The following is a 24,962-nucleotide window of genomic DNA, read 5'->3' on the forward strand; positions in this document are numbered from 1 at the left end:
AAATTAGATTCTTTTTATTATAGAACACTTATTTTATTTTATTTTTGATTATTTATTATTTATTTTATTTTAAATTTTTAAACCAGAATAATTGTAATGCATAAACACTTGCAATTACTTTGAATAAATACTTTGATTTAAATATCAATATTATTTCCACATTATAGCGATGAGCATGAGTTTTTTTGCATTACAATAATGATAATTATGACAATTACTACTTGAAGAAAATTGTAATTCATTCAAAATCACTATGGTTGTAAAATAGCCTTTGTATATCATTACAGTAACGCATCATAGTAATGTTTACTTTGTAAAAAAACATTAATAAGATTTATTATTGTAATACACTTCTATGCATTTCTATTAAAATTGCAATTTAAATCAAACATAAATGTAATCTCTTCATTGCAGTGATGAGAATTGTCAATTATTATTTTTTGAAAAAAAACCCCCATAATTCATTAAAAATTGCAATGTTCCTAAAATAGGATATCATTACGGTAATGCATCATTGTAATGTTTACTTTTGAAGGTCATTTAAATTAGATTCTCATTATGGTAATACACACTTTTTTAAACCAGAATAATTGGCACATATAAATACTTTGTAATTACTTTAAATAAATACTTTAAATAAAAATATCAATATTATTTCCACATTATAGCATGAGAATAAGTTATTTTTGCATTAAAATAATGATAATTATGACCATTACTATTTGAAGAAAATCATAATTCATTAAAAATTGCAATGGGTTTAAAAGTAGCTAGCCTTTATATATCATTACCGTAATGCATCATTGTAATGCTTACTTTTAAAGGTCTTATAAATTAGATTCTCATTATTGTAATAGACTATTTAATACATTTGTTTCTATTTAAATCTGAATCATTTAGAAGTGGTAAAATTATGCATGAATACTTTGCAATTTAAATAAATTATCAGCATTATTTTCATTGTACAATAAGTAATGAGAAGGAGGTTTATAAGCGCTACAGCGATGGCCATTAACAATTAAATAAAATTAATTAAAAATCAAAATGGTTCTGAAAATAGCTCATATTTGAACGGTTCACTTATACTAGCTACATACTAGTTCTGCATACTATGACAATTTAGTTTTATAAAGGTAATATAGATTAATTATTGAAGTATATGAGTATCCATATACTGTATTTTAAATCACTTCTCAGTACTGTGTACAGGCAATTATCTTGTGAAAAATAAGCTGAATTATGTATTATGTATTGAGAGAGTGATTTCCCCTTCCTGTTCCACCTGACCTTGAGTTTTGTGTAGGCAACCGCCTGTTTTGCTGTATTCATAGGTCACTGCCTGCCACACCTGTATCAGACAGCAGTCACCGATAGGCCTCTCATTCAAACCCTACCGGTCCGATACCGAATCAGTCCTGCTCACTCTCATCTGGGAGAGGAAGGCATATAAAAGACGCTGGTTACTGTCAATATTCCTTTTGCATTATGAGCTGCGCCTTCATTTCCTCCCACAATCTTCTGGATTCGCGCGACTGCTTTGTCTCCGGTCCAATTTGAATACATTTTGTCTTGATGATTTTAAGCAGAGGACAGAGTATGAATCAGACTAATTGACCCTTCGCAAAGACCCGCCCCCCTTAGTTACTGTCGCTATGTCCGACAAGCTACGCCGCTCTCACGCACACACCATGTTCTCACGCAGTGAAAAATGCATCGCGGATTAGAGAGGAGACTGACAATACGCTGACAGACAGAACAGACCAGGTTACTTTTCAGTTACTTTTGATATTAAACATATTAAACAAAGACTCATCTTTCAAATTTGGTCATTTTTAAAAATTAATTCAAACAATAAATACCGTTTTGTGGCTCTTTAATATGTCGTGACAGATCGCTGTAGAGCCTCAGTTAAAGCTGCTCGTGAACCGATCATCTCTTCCTTCTAGTTCATTTATAGCATCAAATAAACATGAATGAACATAAGAAGGAATGTTGTTTTAACCGCGGAAAGGCGTCAGTATATTCAGTTTTTCAAGTTCAAATCCTCCCATGTTAATCTACTAACTCTCCTGACTGCTTTGTCGGACAAAATGGCGGATGGCGAAGTATGATTGGTCAGATCACCTGTCAATCAAGCTCCTTGCGAAGGGTCAATTGTCTGAAATTTAGTTTCCATTTCCCATAGACATTCATCTCTTGGAAGCTTGCGTATGCACGTATCCATTTCCTTCGTAAATGGAACTGATTAGTCGTGAAAGACTGATATATTTATCATTTTTGAGATTATTAGAAAAATAATGCATGATAAAAGCAGGTTTTATATGATATCCATGCAAAATAAGTCACAGTATGTTTCTCAATGATATTGTCCTGCAATAATGCCTATACGTGTCTCAAGCTTTCCTGGTGGCAAAAGATGCATAGCAACATTATCTTGGATTTCATAATCAGGTTGGGCAGGTTTGTCCATTACAGGATCAACAATCAGTGTTGGAACTGAGAGTAGAAATTAGACATAAACCATTAGGTAAAGCTATATTTGGCATCTTATGCCGGGGTTCAGATTACATGATATTAGCCCTATCAGTTTTTACATAGCGTGTCGTGGTGAGTCATAAATGACAATGGGCGTCGGGGCTGATTATTGTTTATGATACTTTTTGTCTATCAAGATAATTTTCATAGATGAACAAAACTTTTATGAATTCTGAAGCCTAAATACAGTCACCAGAATTATAAAGCTAAAGGTAGGCTATAAACGAACTACACCGCGGTCCCACGATTCTAACGTCTACGTTACTAATCTTGCGACAACTCTTTCAGTTTTAATCTAAAACATTTTCCCAGACAGTTTGAGGTATAATAGTTTATAAGAGCACAATTATAAGTGAGGCTGTAAAAGCGGACTGAGTTTACCTGTTCAGCGTGATGACGTTTACTGTCCTCGATAGCCTCTGTAGTCCCATTTAGCCACTTGTTAGCAACTGCCTTTTTCAAGGAACGATATCACGAGTGGGGTAATACTGATGTATTTTAATTTGTAGAGTAAAAGGTGAAAGTCTTGAGCTTGTGTTCACCACAGACCTTATTTCAGCCATTTAACCATAACCCCATTCAAAAACCCATTGACTTTGGGAGGATGTGCTAAAATGCTAGCTCGTTTCCGCGTTTTGGCCTACAAAGTGATGTCATACCTGCACCACTCTGTAGCCTACTCCTGCCTTTATGATGTTTCCGCGGGACTATCATGTCAGATTAAAATAAATAAATGCTCACGAACGATAGTTGAGGCGCTTCAGCAACCCATTGAGTACTGGAATTAGCATTAAGCAAGGACATCACGCACGTCATTAAGGACGGCTAGGGAAGATGTGCGTGGGGTCTGACATGTTTTTTGTCACGACACAACAAGAATTTAGGAGTCAATATCACAAACTGACAGAGTGACTATCATAACAGACAAAAATATTGTGTAGTCTGAACCTGGCAACATTCTACAGCGATAGGCTAATTTATTATTATTAGTGGTGGAACGGATCTCGAAATTCACGGTTCGGATTTATTTATGTTTTTTTGAGCCATGGATCGGATAATTTTTCAGATCAGCAAAAAAAAAAAACCCAAAAACATATATATATATATGGGGGGGAGGGGGGTCATTAATAATATATCAGTATATGTATTCATATGAATAATTAAGAATAAATGTAGAAATCACTCACTGTAGAAGTTAAATATAGGACTAGTTTCATCTTTGTTAAAGCTGTATTTTGTTGTTTAATTCATATTAATGACACAGACAACAGTAGGAATATTAGGTGTGTGCTTTCACTTTAAGACTGACTGCACGAACCGCAAAAACTGACAAACATGTAGTATTTTTCTAACTGTTCACTTATGACATAAACGAGAGCATGGTTGCCGAGACGGTCATTTAGACATACTTTTGTCTTTATGTGTCCGTTCAAGGGCAAGGAAACGCGAAAGAGGAATCAATTCGATGTTCAAGCGCTGACTGAAACACGCCCCCCCCCCCCCCCCCCCCCTCTCTCTCTCTCTTTCTCTTTGTGCGCGCTTCGGGTGTGTGTGGCTGGGCGCACAGATAACGCACGAGTCCTAATTTTTGCCTCTTCTTCTGCGTTTAAAATTGTTTGAATGTGTAAATTGCCAAGACAAAACACTTCCAAATTATAAACTTTCACTCTGTGATGGTTAAATTTAGGCGTTAATCCGCGTATCACTTGCGTGCCGTACCGTGGGGCCTGACGTTCCACCCCTAATTATTATTATTATTTCCATGTTATATATAGTTTCATATCATCACTTGTCAGGCTGACACCTTGTATGCTCAAAACCAGAGATTTTGATGAATTTAATGGTGGGGGTTCAATATTAATGTCTCTGAAAGGAACCGACTGTCTTCAGAAAAGCTTCGAAGGCATTTTCTTTTCCTCTTACCTCTGTATAAAGTAGTGTTTATAAGCACAGCGCCTGCTTCATATACAGCGGGAACCAAGAAAACAAAACCGCTACTGTTCCATAAGTGCCACCTACTGTCAGAGAGTGAATTTGCATTTCCATTCAGTCCGTCGGCTGGGTTTTTTTTTGTGCAGGTGTTACTTATGTAGCATAATTTCAAAAATCTAAAATCAAGACCATTCTGTTTTTGATTTAAATCTTGAAGTTAAAAAATCTAGTTTAAAAAGATCTGCTCATGCTACATGTTTAACATCTTTCTTTGGGTTGTGATTGAAATTCATTGGTTGCCTCAAATGGCTAGAGATTTTAGCCCAGCGAATGTTGGACATGCGTGTATTCGTCATAAGAACAGCCGTATCTGTGGCAGTAACTTAATCGCATTATGTTTTCATGGAGATATGACCGACAGTTTGGAGAGCCAATGGAGTTACTATGTTTAGCCACAAGCTGTTTTTAAAGGGTAACTAAGTACTAAAACAACTTTTTTTAGTTGATGATCTGTAAGAATGGAGCTTCATAAATGCTGTTCATCGATTCGACTATATTTTTTGACATTTGGGTTTAAAGTGTTTGAGTGGCATTGCAAGGTGGTGTGTTTAAACCCAGAAATGTATGGAATTACACTTGTAATTTGGAATTGTTAGTGAAGTATGAAAATAAATTGAACACAACAGACCTTTTTCACAGACTCACAGATCATTTCCTGTTATTAAATTTGCAGGTCTAAGTCAAGATTTTAATATGTTCTTTAAAGTATACATTTATAACACTGTACTTTGTGTTTTACCTTGGAATTAAATGACAGAAAACTAGTTAATGCTGCTATGTGAGTGTGATTTTTCTCTCTCTGTCTATTTTTCCTCTTTTGGAAAGTCATAGAAATGCTGTCTGTCTGAGTCATCATACTTCATTACCATCACAAATCTCTGACGTCATGTTTCTTCTCTGTTTTATCACAACTAAGGGCCTGATAGCACAGTTGAATCATTGTTTGATAAGCTTGTGGGTGTGACATGCATATGTAGGATACATGTCCTGAAAGAGAAAATGTCCTTTCCATTCACATTCACTGTCCTCCTTAAAGGATTAGTTCACTTTAAAAAAACTTTTGCTGATAATTTACTCACCCCCATGTCATCCAAGATGTCCATGTCTTTCTTTCTTCAGTCGAAAAGAAATTAAGGTTTTTGATGAAAACATTCCAGGATTTTTCTCCATATAATGGACTTCAGTGGGTCCCAAACGGTTCAAGGTCCAAATGACAGTTTCAGTGCAGCTTCAAGGGGCTTTGAACGACACCAGACGATGAATAAGGGTCTTTTCAACGTGACCTTTTCAACGAAATTACGTATTACGTGCCGTCACGAACGCGCATCACAGAACATAGCAAGGCGAGCATTTGTGCTTATAAAACTTAAACTTTTTTATTTATTTTTGAAATGACCGATCGTTTCGCTAGATAAGACCCTTATTCATCGTCTGGTATCGTTTAAAGCCCTTTGAAGCTGCGCTGAAACTGTCATTTGGACCTTGAACCGTTTGGGGCCCATTGAAGTCCATTATATGGAGAAAATTCCTGTAATGTTTACATCAAAAACCTTAATTTCTTTTCGACTGAAGAAAGAAAGACATGGCCATCTTGGATGACATGGGGGTGAGTAAATTATCAGCAAAAGTTTTTTTTTTAAAGTGAACTAATCCTTTAAAATACAGGATTCATATTGCCATGGAAAACCTGGAAATATCATGGAATTTTAAGGTTTTCCAAGCCTGAAAATTAAAGTTACAAAACTTGCTTAGTTAATATTTCATTAGCTAAATTTGGTGTAGATCTAAACTTGTTATATTGTTGTCAAAAGTACCGACTTCGATACCAAGTCGGTACAGAAATTAAAAAAATGTGATGTTACCAGCATTTCCCTCTAGCATTTTTAGTGCTGTTGAATGGATTCTTAAAGACCTCTGACTGGCCATTCAATCACGCGCTCAACATATGTCTCTGATTGGCCATTGTGTTCACGTGCTCAATATGTTTCTGATGCGCCATTGTGTTCACGTGCTTAACATATATGTCTGTGATTGGCTACAATGATCAATGCTTCCAAAACATGTTATCTTCACCAAGCACTTACACAGATACACACGGAAGCGTTTAAGAGCAGGCAACTATCAGCAGATCCCTAATATATTCGCTGATAGACGGATCTGTTTTAGCGCTCAGTGAAGATAACATGTTTTCAAAGCTTTGATCATTGTAGCCAATCACAGACATAGTCTATATGTTGAGCGTGTGAACAACACAATGGCCAATCAGAGGTGTTTAAGGTTCAGTTCATCAGTGCTCAAAATGCTTGAGGGAAATGCTGGTATCGTCACATTTTTTAAATTTGGTACTGAAGTCTGTACTTCTGACAACACTAAAGATGTAGTGGTCAGTCTTTTGAGGAAATTGACCAATTTTGAATGAAACTGACTCACAAATTGGTCTGAATGGTTTATTAGTGAATCTGTCTAAAAATTAAAGGATTTTTCTCAATTTGAGAAATTTCTCAATAATTCTCAAATAATTGGTGAAAAAACTATTGGTAAAAATGATCAATTTAAGAGTGTGTTGTTCACACTTTGTTCTTTTGATCTGGACCAAAAAAGAAAATGGAACATTTAGCCTAGTCCTGGTTCACAGAGTTCACACTGTTATTTTTAACACCAAAACCTGATACAAAACAAAAAACAGCTTTTATGATGTGTGTTATGATGTGTAAGTGAGACAGAACTTGCATCCAAAACAATGCTTTGAGCTGGGCTAAATTCACTCGATGTAGACTATGTGTGTAATGGTATTTTTGCCAGTTGAGAACTCAGGAATAGCTTAGAAAATGTGTGACAGGAAGTCAAAACAGCACCACATTTTTTTTCCATTTCTCACAAATGAAGATCTCCTGCAAGGAGACAGCGTTTCCGACACTTGTACCATACTCCAAAAGGCAGCGTAGCTTGTGACATCACATCCTATTTTTTGGTTCGTTTCGATGTCTTTAGTCCGTCTTGTGTAATATATTTTAGTGGAACCGCACCAGAGTTTTTTGGAAGCTGAAAGTGTGGGTCGGACTCGGCCCGCTTGTTTGGTTCGCTCCAGGGTTCGAATGTCAGCGTTCCATTCACACTTATTCAAATGAACCGCACTAATAGAGAAATCACACAGTAGTGCATTTCTATCTAACCAAACATGTCAAGTGTGGAGACACCCTAATGCTGAAGTTTCCAACTTCCCACTTCTGAAGTTGTGTTTACGAGCTCGCGTTCAAGTGCTTTGTTGTCAGAAAGAATGAAAATTGTTGCCATAAGCTTAGTTAAACTCATACATGCTTATAGAAATAACATGTTTGTGTGCGTGTGTTTGTGCAGTGTTTATAATAGCGGCAGGGCAGGGCCGTCCTTCAGGGAGGCAAAATGGAGTCACACTAGCGTTCACCTGACACCTGTCTGCTCATCAGGAATTTCTGGAAGCTCTCGTTTCTAATCACCGACCTAGACAAACATACATTTCATCTGAAAGACTTTTTTGATTTAAATTAGGCCTTTGTTTGCATGGCGCTCATAGGCATGTTCTTGTGCTGCCGTGAGAGTTCAATAAACTTAATTGGTTATTGTTTATGAGTCTTTAGTTGTAAGACTATAAGGCTCAGAGGAATAGTTTCCTGGAATGGGTTGTGTCTCACAGGTGGTGTTATTTGAATTCACTCGCTCCAGTTTATTGAGTTTGTTCAGAGCGTGGGCTGTTTCATGGATTTAACTTGGCTTACTTGCAGTAAAAGCACTGAACCCTAATAAAGAGGTTTTTTTTTTTTCAACCATGTTTCTGATGTTATCGAACTGTAACTCAGCACGTATGACTCTCAACAATAAGGATTTATTTGACTATTTCTAGTCAACATTTTTAGTGTTATTGTAGTTTATTATATGCCCCAAAGTGGCCTGGCAAGTTAAAAATAGTCAACATTTTTTAAAACCCATTTTGAGACACTTGCTCTACCTGTTTTTGAATGCATCTTATCTGTATTCCTCCTAAGAAGCAATTCAACTGTGGCAGAGATCGGCCTTATTATACAGTGCTTCTTTAACACCCATTAGTCAATAGTTTTTCAGGACTGACAAGTTACATTGATTTAGTTTAGCAATTTCAAATGAGCAAGTGTGCTGATTTCTCCTAAGTATCTGCAGGATACTAATGTGATATTGGTTTTATACAACAGTCCAGTAAACAAGCAATTAATATTGTGATACATTTTATACACAATATTGTCTGTTTTTGCAATGAATCAGTCTGAATAAATGATTAAACGACTCACTCATTAAGATAGTGACTTGCCGCCACCTACCGGTGGTTTTAGTTTAACATTTAGAGTATAATTTCATTTTTCATTTCATATTCATGGCACCTCTGAGCTGCATTAAACAGTCTGGGTAAATATACCTTAAGGCCAATTCAGACTCAACTTCTTAAAAAAAAAACAGAAGAACTGGAGTGTGTCACAAACAAACCGAAACTCAGCGTATAAAGCTACTATAACAGACATGAGAAATTCCTATAGAAAGCTTGAAATGTCTTTTAAACGAACCGATTTGAATTGAATACAAATAGGCCTACTCTCTGATCATGTATTCCAAATGAAAGGTTAATCTATCTCTATGCGCGTTCACTATAGTGTTGTCTGAAATTAAAAATAATAAAGTGACATTGAGTCTGTAAAAAAAAAGTCAACAAACTGAACTTTTTTTTTAGGTAAAATGTAATTTAGCCTAATCTTGTTAAAATGGATTTCATAAAATTGGTATAGAAAAAAGTATCGTTCAGGAACCGGTATTGAAGTCAAGGTATCGGTATCGAATTATTTTTTATGGATACCCAGCCCTAGTCAACAGATGAGGCAATTAAAATGACAGAGTTATGATAGTTTTATAATAAAGTATATATTTGAGTCTATAGGCTACTAAGACTATAGTTTGGGGACATTACAGTAGCTCTTTCTGCATTATCCTGAACATGCATGCGTTTCATGTGAAAGTAAGAGAGGTTCTTGGGAGCACGCGTAAACGCTGCATCCGGTGACACCAGCCCGAGTCCTTCACACAGGAAGTTGAGAAAGGTCTTGTTTTTTTAAGTTAACACACGCTGTTCACACATTGCCAATGCAAAAAGCGATTTAATGTATGCACATTCTTACACAGAACCTGTAAGACAGCGGCAGATCTATTTTAGCATATCAGATGTTTTGTCCTGTCCGTAAAGATACAACTGACTGTTTACATTCATTTCTTATCATAAAAGCATTTAGAGATGCAAGTGCACGTTATGACTTCAGTTCATTGGCCCAATACGGGCAAGGCTGTTCTGTCAGCTGACTCGAAACTCTTTAACACTGGCTCCCATCTTTATTGTAGGGCCATCTGAAGAGAGAGCTCAATTGGGCACATAGGCGACACCGTATTTGAATAAATAACCACTGGAGCACAGTTGAGTCTGATCAACAACGTCTGTTCAAATATAATAATAAAAACTGCATGGCACGTTATGAGCAACAGTGTTACCTTAGTGCTTTAGCACGCTCTCTGACCTTCTGTCGGGCCTTTTATCCGCCATACTAACATTTAGACAGCTGGGAATTAACAAACAAAAGCACTATTCATCTCACGGACACAATCAGAGCTCAGTAAACATTAGTAAGTTACACATATTAATTAGCCCAATCCGTGTCACATCTGCCGTTAAAACATGCCAAGCTGAATGAGTTGAAATTGTTGGTCAAATTTCATCCTGCCAAACTGGATTTTCAAGATCTTTCTCCTGCTGGTTTCAACTGACTTGATCCAATTGCAGGCCAGCGCCTCCGTCGTGGCTGTTTATTGCAGGGCTGATGTCATTGTTCTGCGTGACTTCTGCTATCTGGCTCCGCCGGCTGCTTTAGGTGGGGCTGTTGTTCATTTAGCTGTGTTCACTATGGGAGGAGTATAAAACTGGAGCGAGAACACACAGCGTGAACCTTGTGTTAGGCAGGCAAATCCGGCAGATAATGCCATGGCCTGTTTCGAGGCAAATGTGAAACTGATACTGAACCCATCAGTTCTTAATTATGAAATGTATGAGACAAAGGAAGTTGATTTTTTTTGTTTTTGTTATTCCAAATGTTGTTTATTGTGCCAAAAAACCTTTATTGTATTTTACTTCCACAATAAGTATTTATTTAATTTTTTTACCATTGAGAACTGGTCCAGAACACTATAGTGATGGTACTGTGATCGCGTCCAAAAATATACACTTTACATGACCATTTTCCAGCCTCTCATTGTTGATTGGGATTAAACATCATGTGTTTGGTATTTTCAAAAGTCTTGTATTTGTCTTTTGGATCAATGTCTTTGTTTTGATTGGCTAATTTCTGTGTACAGAAATGTTCTTTCTTCTGGAACATAAAAAAACTCATCAACATTCTTCAAAGTATCTTCTTTTTTCATAATTATATTCTGTTGAGCAGGGACGTGCACAGGGGGGTTGCTCAGGTTGCCCGGGCAACTGCCCATATGCCCTTCTCGACTCAGGTTGCCCTTCCGAGAAAAAAATAATAAAAATCGTACAATGGCTGCAGAATTTCACATAGGCCTAGATACATTTTTTATTTATTTTTTTAAATCGCAAAGCCTCATTCACTTCCATTCGTGCACCGAAAGTGAAAGTCAGTAAGGGAAGGGCAAACTGTTTACGTGGCTGCAGCGCTGCACGCGACCGGTGCGTAAGACCCCACAAATTACTTAAGGCCCCGCCTCCATCTCGTGTCATAGCGTGTCAATTAATGTGTACAACATCCATGACAAAATGAAGCGAAACTATCCTTCTGGTCACGAAAAGAGGAAGAAGAAAAAACCCATGAGAGTGAATTGCGGGAACAACAATCAGGTAAACTTGTGTTCTCTCCTCTCTAAGTTTGATGTCAGCAAAGTTTGATGTTTTTCGGTCTTGCTAACCTAGCTGGGCAGGCAGTGCATCTCTTACATCACTTTGTGCCTGACAAAAGTGAGAGTAAAATAAAAAAATTTATTACGTTTGTTTTTGATAAACGACAAAGTGCAACGGTGTTTGTTTACTGCAGCTCGGAAAACATAACCGCGTCGCGTGTGTTATCGTGCGTTCATATGCGCGTGCACGAAATGAAACTCGCGTTTTTCAAGCAGAAATATGTGGAGACCAGACATACTGTACAATACATGCACGTGAATGATGGCACTCCCAATCAAAGTCACATTTATAAAACAAGAAACTGATTATCTAGTCTCAGTGTAGTTAAAAACTCTAAACAACTGCACTAATTATGCAAGATAGAAAGCAATGTATTGACAATTTGACATTGATTGACTATTGATTTATAGGCTATATTGAATTTAAAATGTTGATTAGCTGGACATACTGGTCAATATGGATGCACATCCCTCAGTAAATAATAACCATAAATCAAGAATTGCTTCAACATGCATAATAATAAATAAATTAAAAAAATCATACTGATGCCGAAAATACCCAGGCTGTAGAGAGAACCAAAGTTAATCCCAAAAGCCAAAGCTCAGGGTTATAATTTATTATTTTCTTCTTATTTATGTTTACGTTAATATTCACTTGTTATGTCAACATTCTATAGAAAATACTCTATTCAAAAAATATTGTTTGTTTGAACCTCATTCTGTTCTATATTGTTGTACTTATTCTTTGACTGTTTTGTTTCAAGGAGGGAGGATTGTATTGGGAGCAGTGAAGTGTCAGGTGTGATTGTGTGGCAATGGCAAATGGTTTACATAGCTCACGGCGTCACAGGTCAGGTAGAGGGCCCCTTTTGCTTAGGGCCCCAGGGGGAGTTCAGGATCGGCCCTGGGTTTAGCAGTCGATTCTGTTCCCTACCGGAATTCCTGTTCCCTTTACGCAATCATACTACAAATCATGCGTAGTTGCCCGTAGCCTACCATCAGAACTGAATACGAGCAAGAAGCACAACTGAATGTAGGGGAAGCCCTTTTTTCAGGTCAGAGCAACTGCCCCTCATAATTCCTGTGCACGTCCCTGCTGTTGAGTGAATAGTGTGTTTTTGCACATAATTCACTCTATATATTTTCATAGCCTTCAGTTTGAGGACAACATTGGTTAGTGTGTGGAAATTTTATCTGATAAATGAGAGAATCACTTTTCAAAATAATCATTAAGCCGCCTTTCCACTGCGCACGACAAACGGCAGCCGTTGGACCGGAAGTCATTCATTTCCAATGGAGATTAGTACGGGAGCTGCGTGAAGTTCTGATCAGCTACCTGATCAGCGATTCTTGATAAATTGAGAATATTTTTTTTGTTTCAAATAGAGATCAAAATTGTCCCATGATAACAGACAACTCAATAAAATAACATATAATTTACTAATGTTTTGACAAAATATTAATTGCTGCAGTCTATTTTTTTTTTTTTAAATTTTAATTATTTAAAAAAAAAATCAGTTTGAATGATTGATTCAATGACTCACTCATAAATTCTTGTTCAAATACTGGATGAATCAGCATTTTTTTTTTGAACGAATCTCTTGAGTGAATGATTCGATGACTAATATTTTTTTTACCAGTCACTTGTCGCCACCTACTGGTGTGACAATGCAATCAATACAACCGTTATTTGAAGCTCCAAGTTACTTTCGAAAGGGAGTTTGCTCTATTGCCTGAATCGCAACTGTAGACATCGGTGTTTATATCCGAACTATAAACTTTTATCCCAGTACTCCTGTTTTAATTTTAATTATTGTAAGACAGAAAGGTATGATTTTGTCAAAGACATAGCCGAATCGTTGTCATTTAGGAATAAGATTGCATGAGGGTTTGAATCGAAATCACGATTACCATACTTTTGTAATGTGGGAAGTCAAACTATAACTTGGCTTATGTATAAAGGTCGTTAAAATATTCTGACTACAGCTTACATTGTGTTTCCTATTCTCTCACAGATATATCTTCTTAGCTTCCCTTTCATCAGGCTTTTAATTTATTTAAGTCATCTCTTGGAATACATAAAGGCAAACAAGGCCAGATTTGTTCCGAACAATCAGAGAGCATATACAGGAGAAAAATGATAGTTTGGTCCATTATTCATGGAGGTCCAGCTTTGAAGACCTTGATTCCATTGTGTGCTCACTCTTATGAATATTTTAACATAATTTCTAGTTTAACTGTAGCATTTGTAGTAATAAGATCATAACCATGAATGGCTATGAATGGCTCCTCATTACCATGGTTAGGTCAAGGTAACTATGGTTTCTAACAAAAATATGTTCTAATAAAAATATTCAGTATACGGTACTCACAGCCGTATCCTCATGGGCAGCGCTCCAGCAAATACAGCGCATCAGCTGACCCGAGTTCGACTTCCTCATATCCTCTCAAATATAGGCAAAGAATTGCCCAAAAATATAACTTAAAAACTGTGTCACTCCTGTAACAGATTGTTTAACATGAGTCTATAACATATTTGGCCAAACTACCACAGTTTGTTGTGATAAACAATATTTATTTACAATATTATGCAGTAATAGCTTGAGGTTTTCTTTTCTTTTCCTCATCTGTTCTTTTTATAATGCTGTTGGAGATGTTTGACTTTTTCCGTAGCACTTTAAAATAGAAAGTCACTATGGGGAAAAATTTACTGCATCAAATATTACTGTAATTCACCAGCCTGTAATTTGGCAAACATTACGTGATGTCTGCCTAATTTCCCAATGAGCAGTTTTATACCCATGCATAGTACACACACAGACACACACACACACACACACACACACACACACACACACACACACACACACACACACACACACACACACACACACACACACACACACACACACACACACACACACACACATAAAAGCTGTTATGTTTTATTCATTAAAGATTCATGAAAAATGTATCACACTTTCCACAACAACAAAAAAAGTTTTCAACATTGATAATAATTAGAAATGTTTCTTGAACATCAAATCATCATATTAGAAGGATTTCTGGATCATGTGACTCTGACGACTGGAATAATGATGCTGAAAATTCAGCTTTGATCACAGGAATGAATTATATTTTACGGTATTTTTATTTTAACACAGAAATAGCTATTTTAAATTGTAAAAACTATTTCACAATATTACTGTTTTTACTGTATATTTTTCAAATAAATGATTGGAGTGCATAAGAGACTTAATCCTTTAAGAAAAAATCTTACTGACCCCCAAACCTTTTGAATAGTAGTCTATATAGTTATTTTTTTAATCTGTAATATTTTTACTGATAATGTTTTATAGGCAATAATTTCAGAGACAACTTCTAGGAGAGTGTTTTCAGCATGTTATGGAAGCTTGTTTCTGCTACAGAATAAAACATTTTAAAATATTGCGTGTTATAAAGTCAGAATTGTGAGATATAAACGTACAAATGCGAGTTTTTCTCGCAATTATGAGTTTATCGCAGTTCTGACATCTTTTCTCAGAATTGTGAGAAATAAACTCGCAATTGTGAGTTATAAAGTCCAATGCTCAAAAAAAATACTTTATATCATGCAATTCTAACATTATATCTCTCAATTGACCCTTCGCAAAGACCCGCCCCCTTAGTTACTGTCGCTATGTCCGACAAGCTACGCCGCTCTCAGGCACACACCATGTTCTTACGCAGTGAAAAATGCATCGCGGATCAGAGAGGAGACTGACAATACGCTGACAGACAGAACAGACCAGGTTACTTTTCGGTTACTTTTGATATTAAACATATTAAACAAAGTCTCACCTTTCAAATTTGGTCATTTTTAAAAATAATGAATACCGTTTTGTGGCTCTTTAATGTGTCGTGACAGATCCCTGTAGAGCCTCAGTTAAAGCTGCTAGTGAACCGATCATCTCTAAAACCGATCATCTCTTCCTTCTAGTTCATTTATAGCATCAAATAAACATGATGAACATAAGAAGGAATGTTGTTTTAACCGCGGAAAGGCGTCAGTATATTCAGTTTTTCAAGTTCAAATCCTCCCATGTTAATCTACTAACTCTCCTGACTGCTTTGTCGGACAAAATGGTGGATGGCGAAGTATGATTGGTCAGATCACCTGTCAATCAAGCTCCCTGCGAAGGGTCAATTGCGTGTTATAAAGTCAAAATTGCGAGATATAGCCTAAACGTGCAATTCTGAGAAAAAAAGTCAGAATTGCGAAATGTAAACTCGTAATTGTAAGAAAAAGGTACATCTTTAAATCCATCTCCTTGAGAGCACCACTCGCACACATTGACCCATTTCTAGAGTTTTCTGATTGGCTAAAAAAGTGAGGGCGCTAACTTTTCCTCTTTTTTCTTGAGGCAGATTACTCAGAACATCTATTTTCAGTGATATCTGTCAGCTGTCAGGGACATTTCATACCTGCTATTCCAAAAAAATGATTACCGCACCTTAAAATGTTAGTCTAAAAAAACCTTAAAGGCCCAAAAAATAGGCTTCATTATTTCTCATTTCTTTCTCTTTGATTTTAGGCTGAACAAGATCCTTTCTTGTCGGGTTTACGCGCTCGTATTTCAAACAAACAAGAAAAATGTTTTTCAGTTTTCCATGACCCATTCTCTCTATAATGAGTGAACTCTTCTGAGGTGTTCGGTTCTGTGCACGCTCATATTTTGTTTAATGTGAGCAGGCGATTAGCTGGTGGACCGAGACTCACGCTGGGTGTATCTGAAGTGAGACGAGTCCTGTCTGTCCCTCCCGGTCTCTTTCCACTCTCTCTGCATCGCTCTGCGGTTGTGCATGCATAATGGATGAAATGATACACAATCTGCTCAGCCTCCTCTATCATTTAAAGCCCATGAATAATGGACAGCAGCCCACCTGCCTGTTTGCTCTGGAAATAAGTGAGAAACGAAGCAATGAGTCTTCCGAACCGCTCATAGCATATTGCTGCCATATGAGTATTTGTTCTTATTTGCGAAGCGCCTCGGTCCATTGCGCATGTGTGTACTGGGCATCTTTTTTTAATGAGTGTGTGTGGGTGTGTGTTGGTGTTTGACTTTGCTGGCAGAGTGGGTGTAAGTCGAGAGCCATGGATGCAGGGTTATGCCAGCACACAGCTCTCTATGGCCTGTTTTCGTTCGCCCTTCTCCCCCTCCAGGCATTGGCCGTTGTCGTACAGCCACGTGCTTCATGCAGCCAAACGGGTTGTCTTCATCATAGGCCACACTTGAAAGCTTACTTTTGCAGGGCTCAACGCTATGGAAATGTTCACTGGCCCCACGGCAAATCAACAAAATGTTATTGTTTTTGCTGTTTTTCACCCATGTAACCTTGTAATCTAATAAATTAGCTTATTATGACAGTGAAATTTCACAATTTTCAATACAGATTTTGATACTACGGCAAAAACTACTTGCCAAACTAATATAAGGTTCAAATGATTAAGTTCCTAAGGGTTTACGTTCACTTAAAGTCCCCCTGTAGTCAATAAACTCATCTTTGATCACCTAAATGACATAGGCTATTTAAGTTTTTTCCTTGAAAAAAATTCTTCATGCCTTAAAATAGCTTGAATGTAACTACTACAATGTAACTACTACAGCTGTTCTGTGAATATGCAAATTAGCCCCGCCTTCACTCACTCACACCAGCTCAGAGATCCACTAGTTGACGATCACGCGTTGACCTGATTGGTTAAAAGGTAGTTTGTGACGTCAGAAACACCAGCGATTTCAAACCGTGTTTTTGAGACTGTCTTTGGTTCACTGCAGTTTTAAGGAGAAAAAACTCAGCAATGGCGTTGATTGTTCAAGGTTTTTCTATAAGTAACACTATGTAGTTTTTCAACCTTCATAATATATTTCCAAGACCCTTGTGATGGTACATCGACTTACAATAGGTTAAATGACACGTCTGCCATAGCCTGACGTGGTCTGTATCGCTTTCACTGGCACTATGTAACTTCGGAACTACAAAATTCCACTGCTTTACGGTAGGGATGCTCCGATCAGGATTTGTGCAGCCGATACCGATAGCCGATTTCTTGTCATGGTGATCGGCCGATCCCGATACCAATGCTTAATATACTTAGGCTACGTTTACACATAGCTGGGTATTTAGAGAAACGAATATTTACGGGGTGTTCGTGTAAATGAGAGGCCAAACCCCAGGGAAATATCTGCGTTTTCCCTTAGTGTAAACGGGGCCTTAATATAAGACCAAGATAAATACAAACAAGATGGAGGAGTCTGATGCAGCCCACAAAGTTTAATTAAACATTGTCCAATAGTAAACTTTGGCGGACAACATAAACATTTAATCACCTAAAGAATTTAATCACCTAGAGAAATCTGATGTAACTTCAACCTTGTCCAATATAAGTCTGAGCAGGACAAAAATTAAATAAACAAATAATTTAAACTCCTAAAAGAACAAATTGGATTAGTTTGATGCTACTCATTAGAAGGGATGGGCATTTCAAGCAAAAATAATATTCGAAGATAGCTGTATTATTCGAAAATCGCATCCCTTCCCCATATGCACGCACACATGCATAGGCCACACAAGTGAGAAAAGCGGAGTGGTCTGACGTTTAAATATAACATACAAACGTAAATATACATTTCTTATTTGTTTTATATAATATAATGTTACTTTTTTTTTATTTCATCTATGTTGATTATAAAAGGAACCGCATGAGATGGGTAAGATAGGACTATAAGATGCCCAATATATCAGGAGACATTTGGAGTGGTTCAGACATGATTTTGACCACTTAATTAAGTTTTGTTTTGTAGAAAGCCATTCTTCAAAGTGAATTTCGTTTTTGTAAAAATTGTATCTTAATTTCGATCAATGTTTCATCAACCAATTGGCTGGATTTAATAAATGAGATGCGAAATTAAAATTATAATAGGACACGGAGGCGGCCGCGCGTTAACTGGAGCGCGTCTCATAAATGAACCGAAACCAAGCGTATAAACGACTTGCCTCACAGACCTGAGAACGTATAGTAAGCTTGAAATTTCTACTTGAAAAAAAAAAAACTATTGTAAAAGAAATGGGGTAGCTACTCTCTGCTTGTGTAGGCTAATCCGTGAAGGGTGCATTTCTCTCTATAGGTGCGTTCACTACATGCGAAGATGGCTTCAACATCGCCAACTGTATCTTTGCAACCAGAAAACACTAGTTTATTAATAAACAATTAAAATGTATAATGCTGCATAAACATTACTTTTGCCGGTTCTTTGTGGCAAGCTTTATGCATGCGCTCGATATGCGGAATATGCAATATTACGATAACGCTCATTATGGTTTAGTATTTTCTCCCATATATATTTAAGTAATTAAATTAATATAAATATGCGATTAGTCTAATGGCTTAAATTAACTACTACTAGTCAACTAGAAAAAAACTTTAGTCGTGCACGGGCAGCTCTGCTTATTTCACATATTTCCTAACCAGCGCGTCACTGCGGGCGTTCTGAGCGAGCGGCGCTGTGTGACTGAGCGAGCAAAGCAACTCTCCAGAAAGGCGATGTCTCTGGAGGACAATGCTGCTCCACATGAGATTCCTTTGAAACATACATGGCAAATAGCTCATTTTTTTCATTTCTTCTCTACACATCATAGTTATTCCACACCAGCGATGACATGACTTCCAAATCAATTAACTTCATAGAAGTTAAGACTTCTACTTTCGCTTTAGTCCTCACATGTAAGTCGCTTTGGATAAAAGCGTCTGCTAAATGACTAAATGTAAATGTAAGTGCCCACACATCATGTACCTTCTCACGTTTTGACGTAATCAAATTGTGATCGGTTTGTGAGATCGGCCAACTTTAGTGAGTACCGATCGAGTCATAAAATGTGATTATCGGCCGATACCGATCTCCGGCCGATCGATCGGAGCATCCCTACTTTACGGCATACATAGTTTGTCTTCGTTTGTGATGTCTTTCATAAAATCATGCATCATACTCTACCTTGTCTGTGGCCGTTGTTGATTCCAAAGCCGGTGCTGGATAAACAGCGAGTGTGCGCGTGCGACAGTAGGCTGCGGTAGGCTAAATTATTTACGACAGCGGTAATGGACAATTCCGCTTCCAACCTGTAGGGCGACCGCAGAGGAAAAGTTCCTTGGTGTTGCTCGAAAGCATATTAAAAACACCACATAGACATATAAACAACATTAAAAGCTGGATTTTCACCACAGAGGGGACTTTATAACATGTCTGACTATACGTATCTCTTTCCAGCTTAACATATAGCAAGAGTTTGGGGCGTGGCCAAAGTAGGCGGAGCCAGAGGGTTGTTTGACCGAAGTTTGACCATGAAGTTTTACATGGAAAAAGACGTTCAGCTTCTGTTACATAAGTGCAAGCCACAATTTGCTGCATTTAGACCTTCAGAGATTAAACGGACTTAGCGAACAGGCTGTTGCAATGCTACGCGCTACAATGAACGCTGCAATACCATATAGCATCATCATGCACCCGTTCAGAAAGACAAATGTAGTTTAGAATTTTTGATTTGTCCAGACCGCCTCAAACAGTTGTGGCACGTCATCTCAAAAAATGTGCCCCGGTGCAGATACGTTGGATAGGTTTATTATAAGAGAGGCACTCGCGTTCGCTCTAGACCAAATGTAAGTCTAATCAATTACTTACTCATGACACATAACAGCACAGCCAAAAGCATTCCTAATATGTTAGACATTTTATTGAAAACACATGTTGAGACATGCCTTGACAAGCACCAGTAAGAGCTGTTGTGATGTTTGAGGGGAGGGAGGCGTGAAAGGGGCATTTGCAAGTTTATATGAAAATATGCCTTATTTTTGTAATTCTCTTAGGTGCCACTAGTGTTGCAGAAAGTATATACTTCACCTTTAAAGGTGCAGTAAGGGATTTCTGAGAAAAGTTAATCAATCGTGCACCAAAAGACACTTGTAGCTAATCAGCAGTAAGGAGCGTGTCCACTCATGAGGGGAGAGGGGCCTGTGATGCATAGCATGTTTGTGAATTTGGGGGTGGAGCTAAGATAGGGGTATGTTTGCTTTGGTGATTTCAAATATCAATAGCGTTTCTCAAAAATCGCCTTCTGTACTTTTAAGCTGACAAGACTTAATGGGACATTATGTAGGAATTTCTCCCATCTAGCAGTGAAATTGTGTTTTGCATTCAAACGAATTGTGCTCTCCAGCGCCTCGCTTTTTCAAATGCGTGTTGCATCTACGGTAGCTGTTATATACCAAAAAGCTATGACAAGATTACTTTGTTTACGAGGATAAGTCAGATAACTGGCAGAGGTAGGCTATTTGTACACCATTGAGGACATATTTATGAATAAAAATATTGATTTTAGATAATAAAATACCTAAAAAACTACACATTGAATTTGTCCCTTTAAACGTTTGGAAATGATAAACTTTCATGGCAACGCAGCAGTGACCGCAATTCCAGTGACAGCTGGAACCTCAGCGTCTTTCTCGCTGGCCCCGAGCCATCGGCCAGTCCTTATTGTCAAGCCCTGTTTTGTGTCATCATCTCTTTGTGTATGACCCTTCTTTTATTGTGTTACGGTCTGTGTGTGTTTTTAAAGCATGGTTTGACTTTCCCCTCGGGCTCTGCTGCATTGTGCGTTAGGTGGGCCAGGGAAATTGCTGCTGGATTCACAGCTGACTGCTTTGGCTTTGATCAGGACCAGATGTAGAGCAGGAACTCATGGAGAGACAGGCTTACTCATTAAGACAGGCTGTGATTGGACGACTCTCGAACCCGCAGACACACTTTCAACACACCCACAGCATGTGGGATGCCATCAAAGCTTCCCATGTGGAAAAAAGACACATCATAGGCATTTCATCATGTGTTTTTATAGTGTCCCAAAGGCCTGAAACATATCGGATGCAAGTAAATTAATGCTAATGTTCATAGTATAAACTATTTCTTCTACGTTCAAATTTATATTTCAGGTCAGCTGCTATCATGGTAGATCGACAGTTTGAGTAGTTTCTAGAAACTTTTTTTTTTTTTTTTTACAGAATTTTTTTCCGCAGGAGTTGTTAAAGAGTTGGTTCATCCAAAAATAAAATTCAGTCATCATGCATCCCACGACAAATCATGTTCCAAACTTTCTTTTGTAGAAGATATTTTGAAGAATTTTGTTGTCCTCTTCTAAAAAAAGTCATACTGGTTTGTATCATCATTAGAGTGAATAAATGATGACAGAATTTAAATTTGTATGTGAACTATCCCTTTAAGTAGTTGTATATGCGTTAGTTAAAGGGATAGTTCACCCAAAAATGAAAATTCTGTCAGTAATTACTCACCCTCATGTTGTTCCAACCCCGTAAGACTTTCGTTCATCTTCGGAACACAAATTAAGATATTTTTGATGAAATCTGAGAGCTGTCTCACTCCTTCATAGGCTTCTAGGTAATTGCATCTGCCGGCCCAGAAAAGTTTGTAAAGAAATCGTTAAAATATTCCAAGTAACTAAAGTGGCTCAACCTTTAGTTTATCAAATGACGAGAATACTTTTTGTGTGCAAAAAAGGACAAAAATAACGACTTTATTCAACTATTAATTTTCTTCTGTGTGGGCCTCTGACGTGAGTTCACGAGAGCGCCATGACGCATGCGCGAGAACTGAGAAGATGTTAGTTATTGTCTGCTGCTTTAAATACTGTATTAATTGGCTGTCAATGTTTTTGATTGAACATCAGCTGGAAAGAAATTGTTGTTATAGTTGTGCTCTGGACCCCTCTACTCATAGAATTAGGACAATTATTAAAACTTGATAGTTATAGTTTTTATTTTATAATTATATAGTTATAGTTATATCTTTTTATTGTCCACTCCCTGGTGTGAATGGGTCTTTAGGGTTAAAAAATGAAAATGTTTACCGTAAAAAGTCGTCCCTTGTACGTTACTTGGGAGCAAGGCAATACTGATTCAGGATCTATTGCATGACCAGTGTTATGATCACCTATGTTTCTTTCTCCACTGACGTTCTGAGTTGTTCGAAGTGTTTAAGGATGCTGATTGTTAGAAGGCAGCTGTCTGACTGAGATGGCGAACGGTAATATGGTTTGTGTAACATTAGCAACACATTATTAGCTGTTTGATAACGTAGTCAAGCCAATGGCTAATCATATTAATTACCGTAAGGTGTCCAACGTTTTAGAGAGCGATAATAAAATGCATTACCAGTCTGATACACTAACTTGTAGATGAGCCTGTGTGAGTGAGTGGAGGCAGGGCTCATTTGCATATGGCTATGCGTACTAAATGAAGCATGGGTGTAGAGTTGCATTCAAGCTATTTTAAGGCATTTTTTTTTGTTTTTAAATATGTAATTTTGGGTGTTTTTAAGGGATAAAATTATTGACTACAGAGGGACTTTAAATTATTGGATTTTAATTGTAGATAATTTTGTAAATCTCCTAGTGGCTAGCGTACATTGCTATTCTTGTTATGGTGACGCTTATAACTTTTGTGCTGAAAATGTATCTGGTTACTTTAATGCTTAAATAATAACATGCTACTTTTTTTTTATAGCTAGCAAAAATCTTAAGGTAACTCTGTCGCCCCCTTGAGTACTGGAGGCTGTAACCACCACAGTAACACAAACAAATACTATATATTAGGGGTGGAACGGTACATGTATTCGCATTGAACCGAATCGGTACGGACGTCAAGGTTCGGTGCATGAATTAACATGGAGAATACACGTTATAAAAATAAATAAAACTCGCGTGCAAATTAATTAATGTAATGCGGTCCTTTAGGGACACTTGGGGCGGCTCAGTGGTTCATCTAGGTTGTCTACAAACCGAAAGGTTGGTGGTTCGATCCCCGGTTCCACCTGACCAAGTGTCGAGGTGTCCATGAGCAAGACACCTAACTCCACTGCTCCCGACGAGCTGGATGGCGCCCCGATGGCTGACACGTCGGTGTGTGAATGGGTGAGTGAATGGGTGAATGAGAGGGAAATATGTAAAGCGCTTTGGTGGCCATTGGGTCCGTGAAAGCGCTATATAAATGCAGTCAAATTACCATTAACACCTAATCTGTTGCCCTGCTAGGTTTCCTGCCTGCCTCCGCAGCGCAAGCCTCCGCTGACCGCGCGCGCGCCTTCCCAAATGGACTAGGCATTTATACTTCGCGCTCGCCGGTGTACTATTCTTTGAAACGACAGTGTGCGACTCGGTGTAATTGTCCTCTAAACCATCAGGAATCAGTGGTGAGAAGTAAGGTACACTCGTGAATGTTTATTTTAGTACTTTAGTACTCTACTAACACTTTAGGACACCCTAACCACACTACTAAAGAATCGTGTAAAGCAGTAAACCAGATTATTCCTTGTGACATTAGAAAAAAAATGGATATGAGAACGTAACCTACAACTAAATTAACGTTATCTTACATATTTTCTAAACATTATTTAGTTTTGTGAACCTTTTTATAAAACATGGTCATTTATTTTTATTTAAAGGGCTTATGTCTGCTATTGTTGGCTCATTTTGTTAATGTAATCAACTAATTTAGACTCAAGAACTGGGTGTAAAAAATAATAAAATAAAAATAATTGCCTTCTGCATTTTTGTTTTGCTTTTCCCTCCATTGTACCGAACTCGTACCGAACCGTGATGTCTGAACCGAGGTATGAACCGAACCATGACTTCTGTGTACCGTTCCACCCCTACTATATATGCATGTGCAACAGGGCTGTGTTCACAGTCAGTGTTATTCTTGCGTTTCTGATCGTGGACTTAGTGAACACCTGGCTCATTTGTCCTGATATTACCATTAAAACCGTACCTGTTCTGTCCTCTGTGCTTTGTTAAATCTGTGGATGTAAAGGGCTGAAACTGCTCTCGGCTCACAGTTTGATCTCAGAGGGTGTTTGTAATACGCAACAGTGTTATTAAATGTACCCTGATTTGGCTGCAAGATACGGCTGTGGCCATTCATTTGCAAAAGCATTGCAGCCTCTTAGGAATTGTGGGACTTCAAAAGGTGCCACCATGTTTTAATATTCATTGCTACAAGGGCCCATGATAGCGTCTTGGTTTGTGTGTGTGTTCTGATATGAATGCAAAGAGGTTGCCCCTAAACATTCGCTCCTCTCTCATGAATAATTTGTTCAATCTCACCACCCCTGAAAATTGTTCTGGTTTGCTATGAATGACTCAGGAGTGTTTGCCTCTCGTCCATCCATACTCACTTTCTCTTTCTCTCGTTGTTTTTTTACAGGGATTTCCTTCCCCGAGGCTCAGGCATCGTCACCCGCAGGCCTCTCATTCTGCAGCTAGTTAACAACAAAGCTGGTGAGTGTGTTAATGAGCACAACTGAAAAAAAGCCTTCTCAGGTACGTAATATGTATGTGGTTGATTGAAACCACATGCTTTCACGCTTATT

At 37.8% G+C, this 24,962-nt stretch overlaps 1 protein-coding gene across 11 annotated transcripts in view; it reads left to right on the forward strand.

Moving 5' to 3' along the window:
- dnm2a (dynamin 2a) overlaps positions 1–24,962 on the forward strand; it is a 62,610-nt gene that overhangs the window by 2,339 nt on the left and 35,309 nt on the right. For all 11 annotated transcript variants that reach the window (XM_077211771.1, XM_077211770.1, XM_077211772.1 and 8 more), the window contains exon 2: positions 24,797–24,870. In XM_077211771.1, coding sequence (XP_077067886.1) covers positions 24,797–24,870 — 74 coding nt within the window. The remainder of the gene's footprint in view (positions 1–24,796; positions 24,871–24,962) is intronic.

This window comes from Siphateles boraxobius, unplaced genomic scaffold (assembly GCF_051911475.1).
Source record: "Siphateles boraxobius isolate OS27281-9 unplaced genomic scaffold, OSU_SipBor_1 66, whole genome shotgun sequence".
Taxonomy (NCBI): domain Eukaryota; kingdom Metazoa; phylum Chordata; class Actinopteri; order Cypriniformes; family Leuciscidae; genus Siphateles; species Siphateles boraxobius.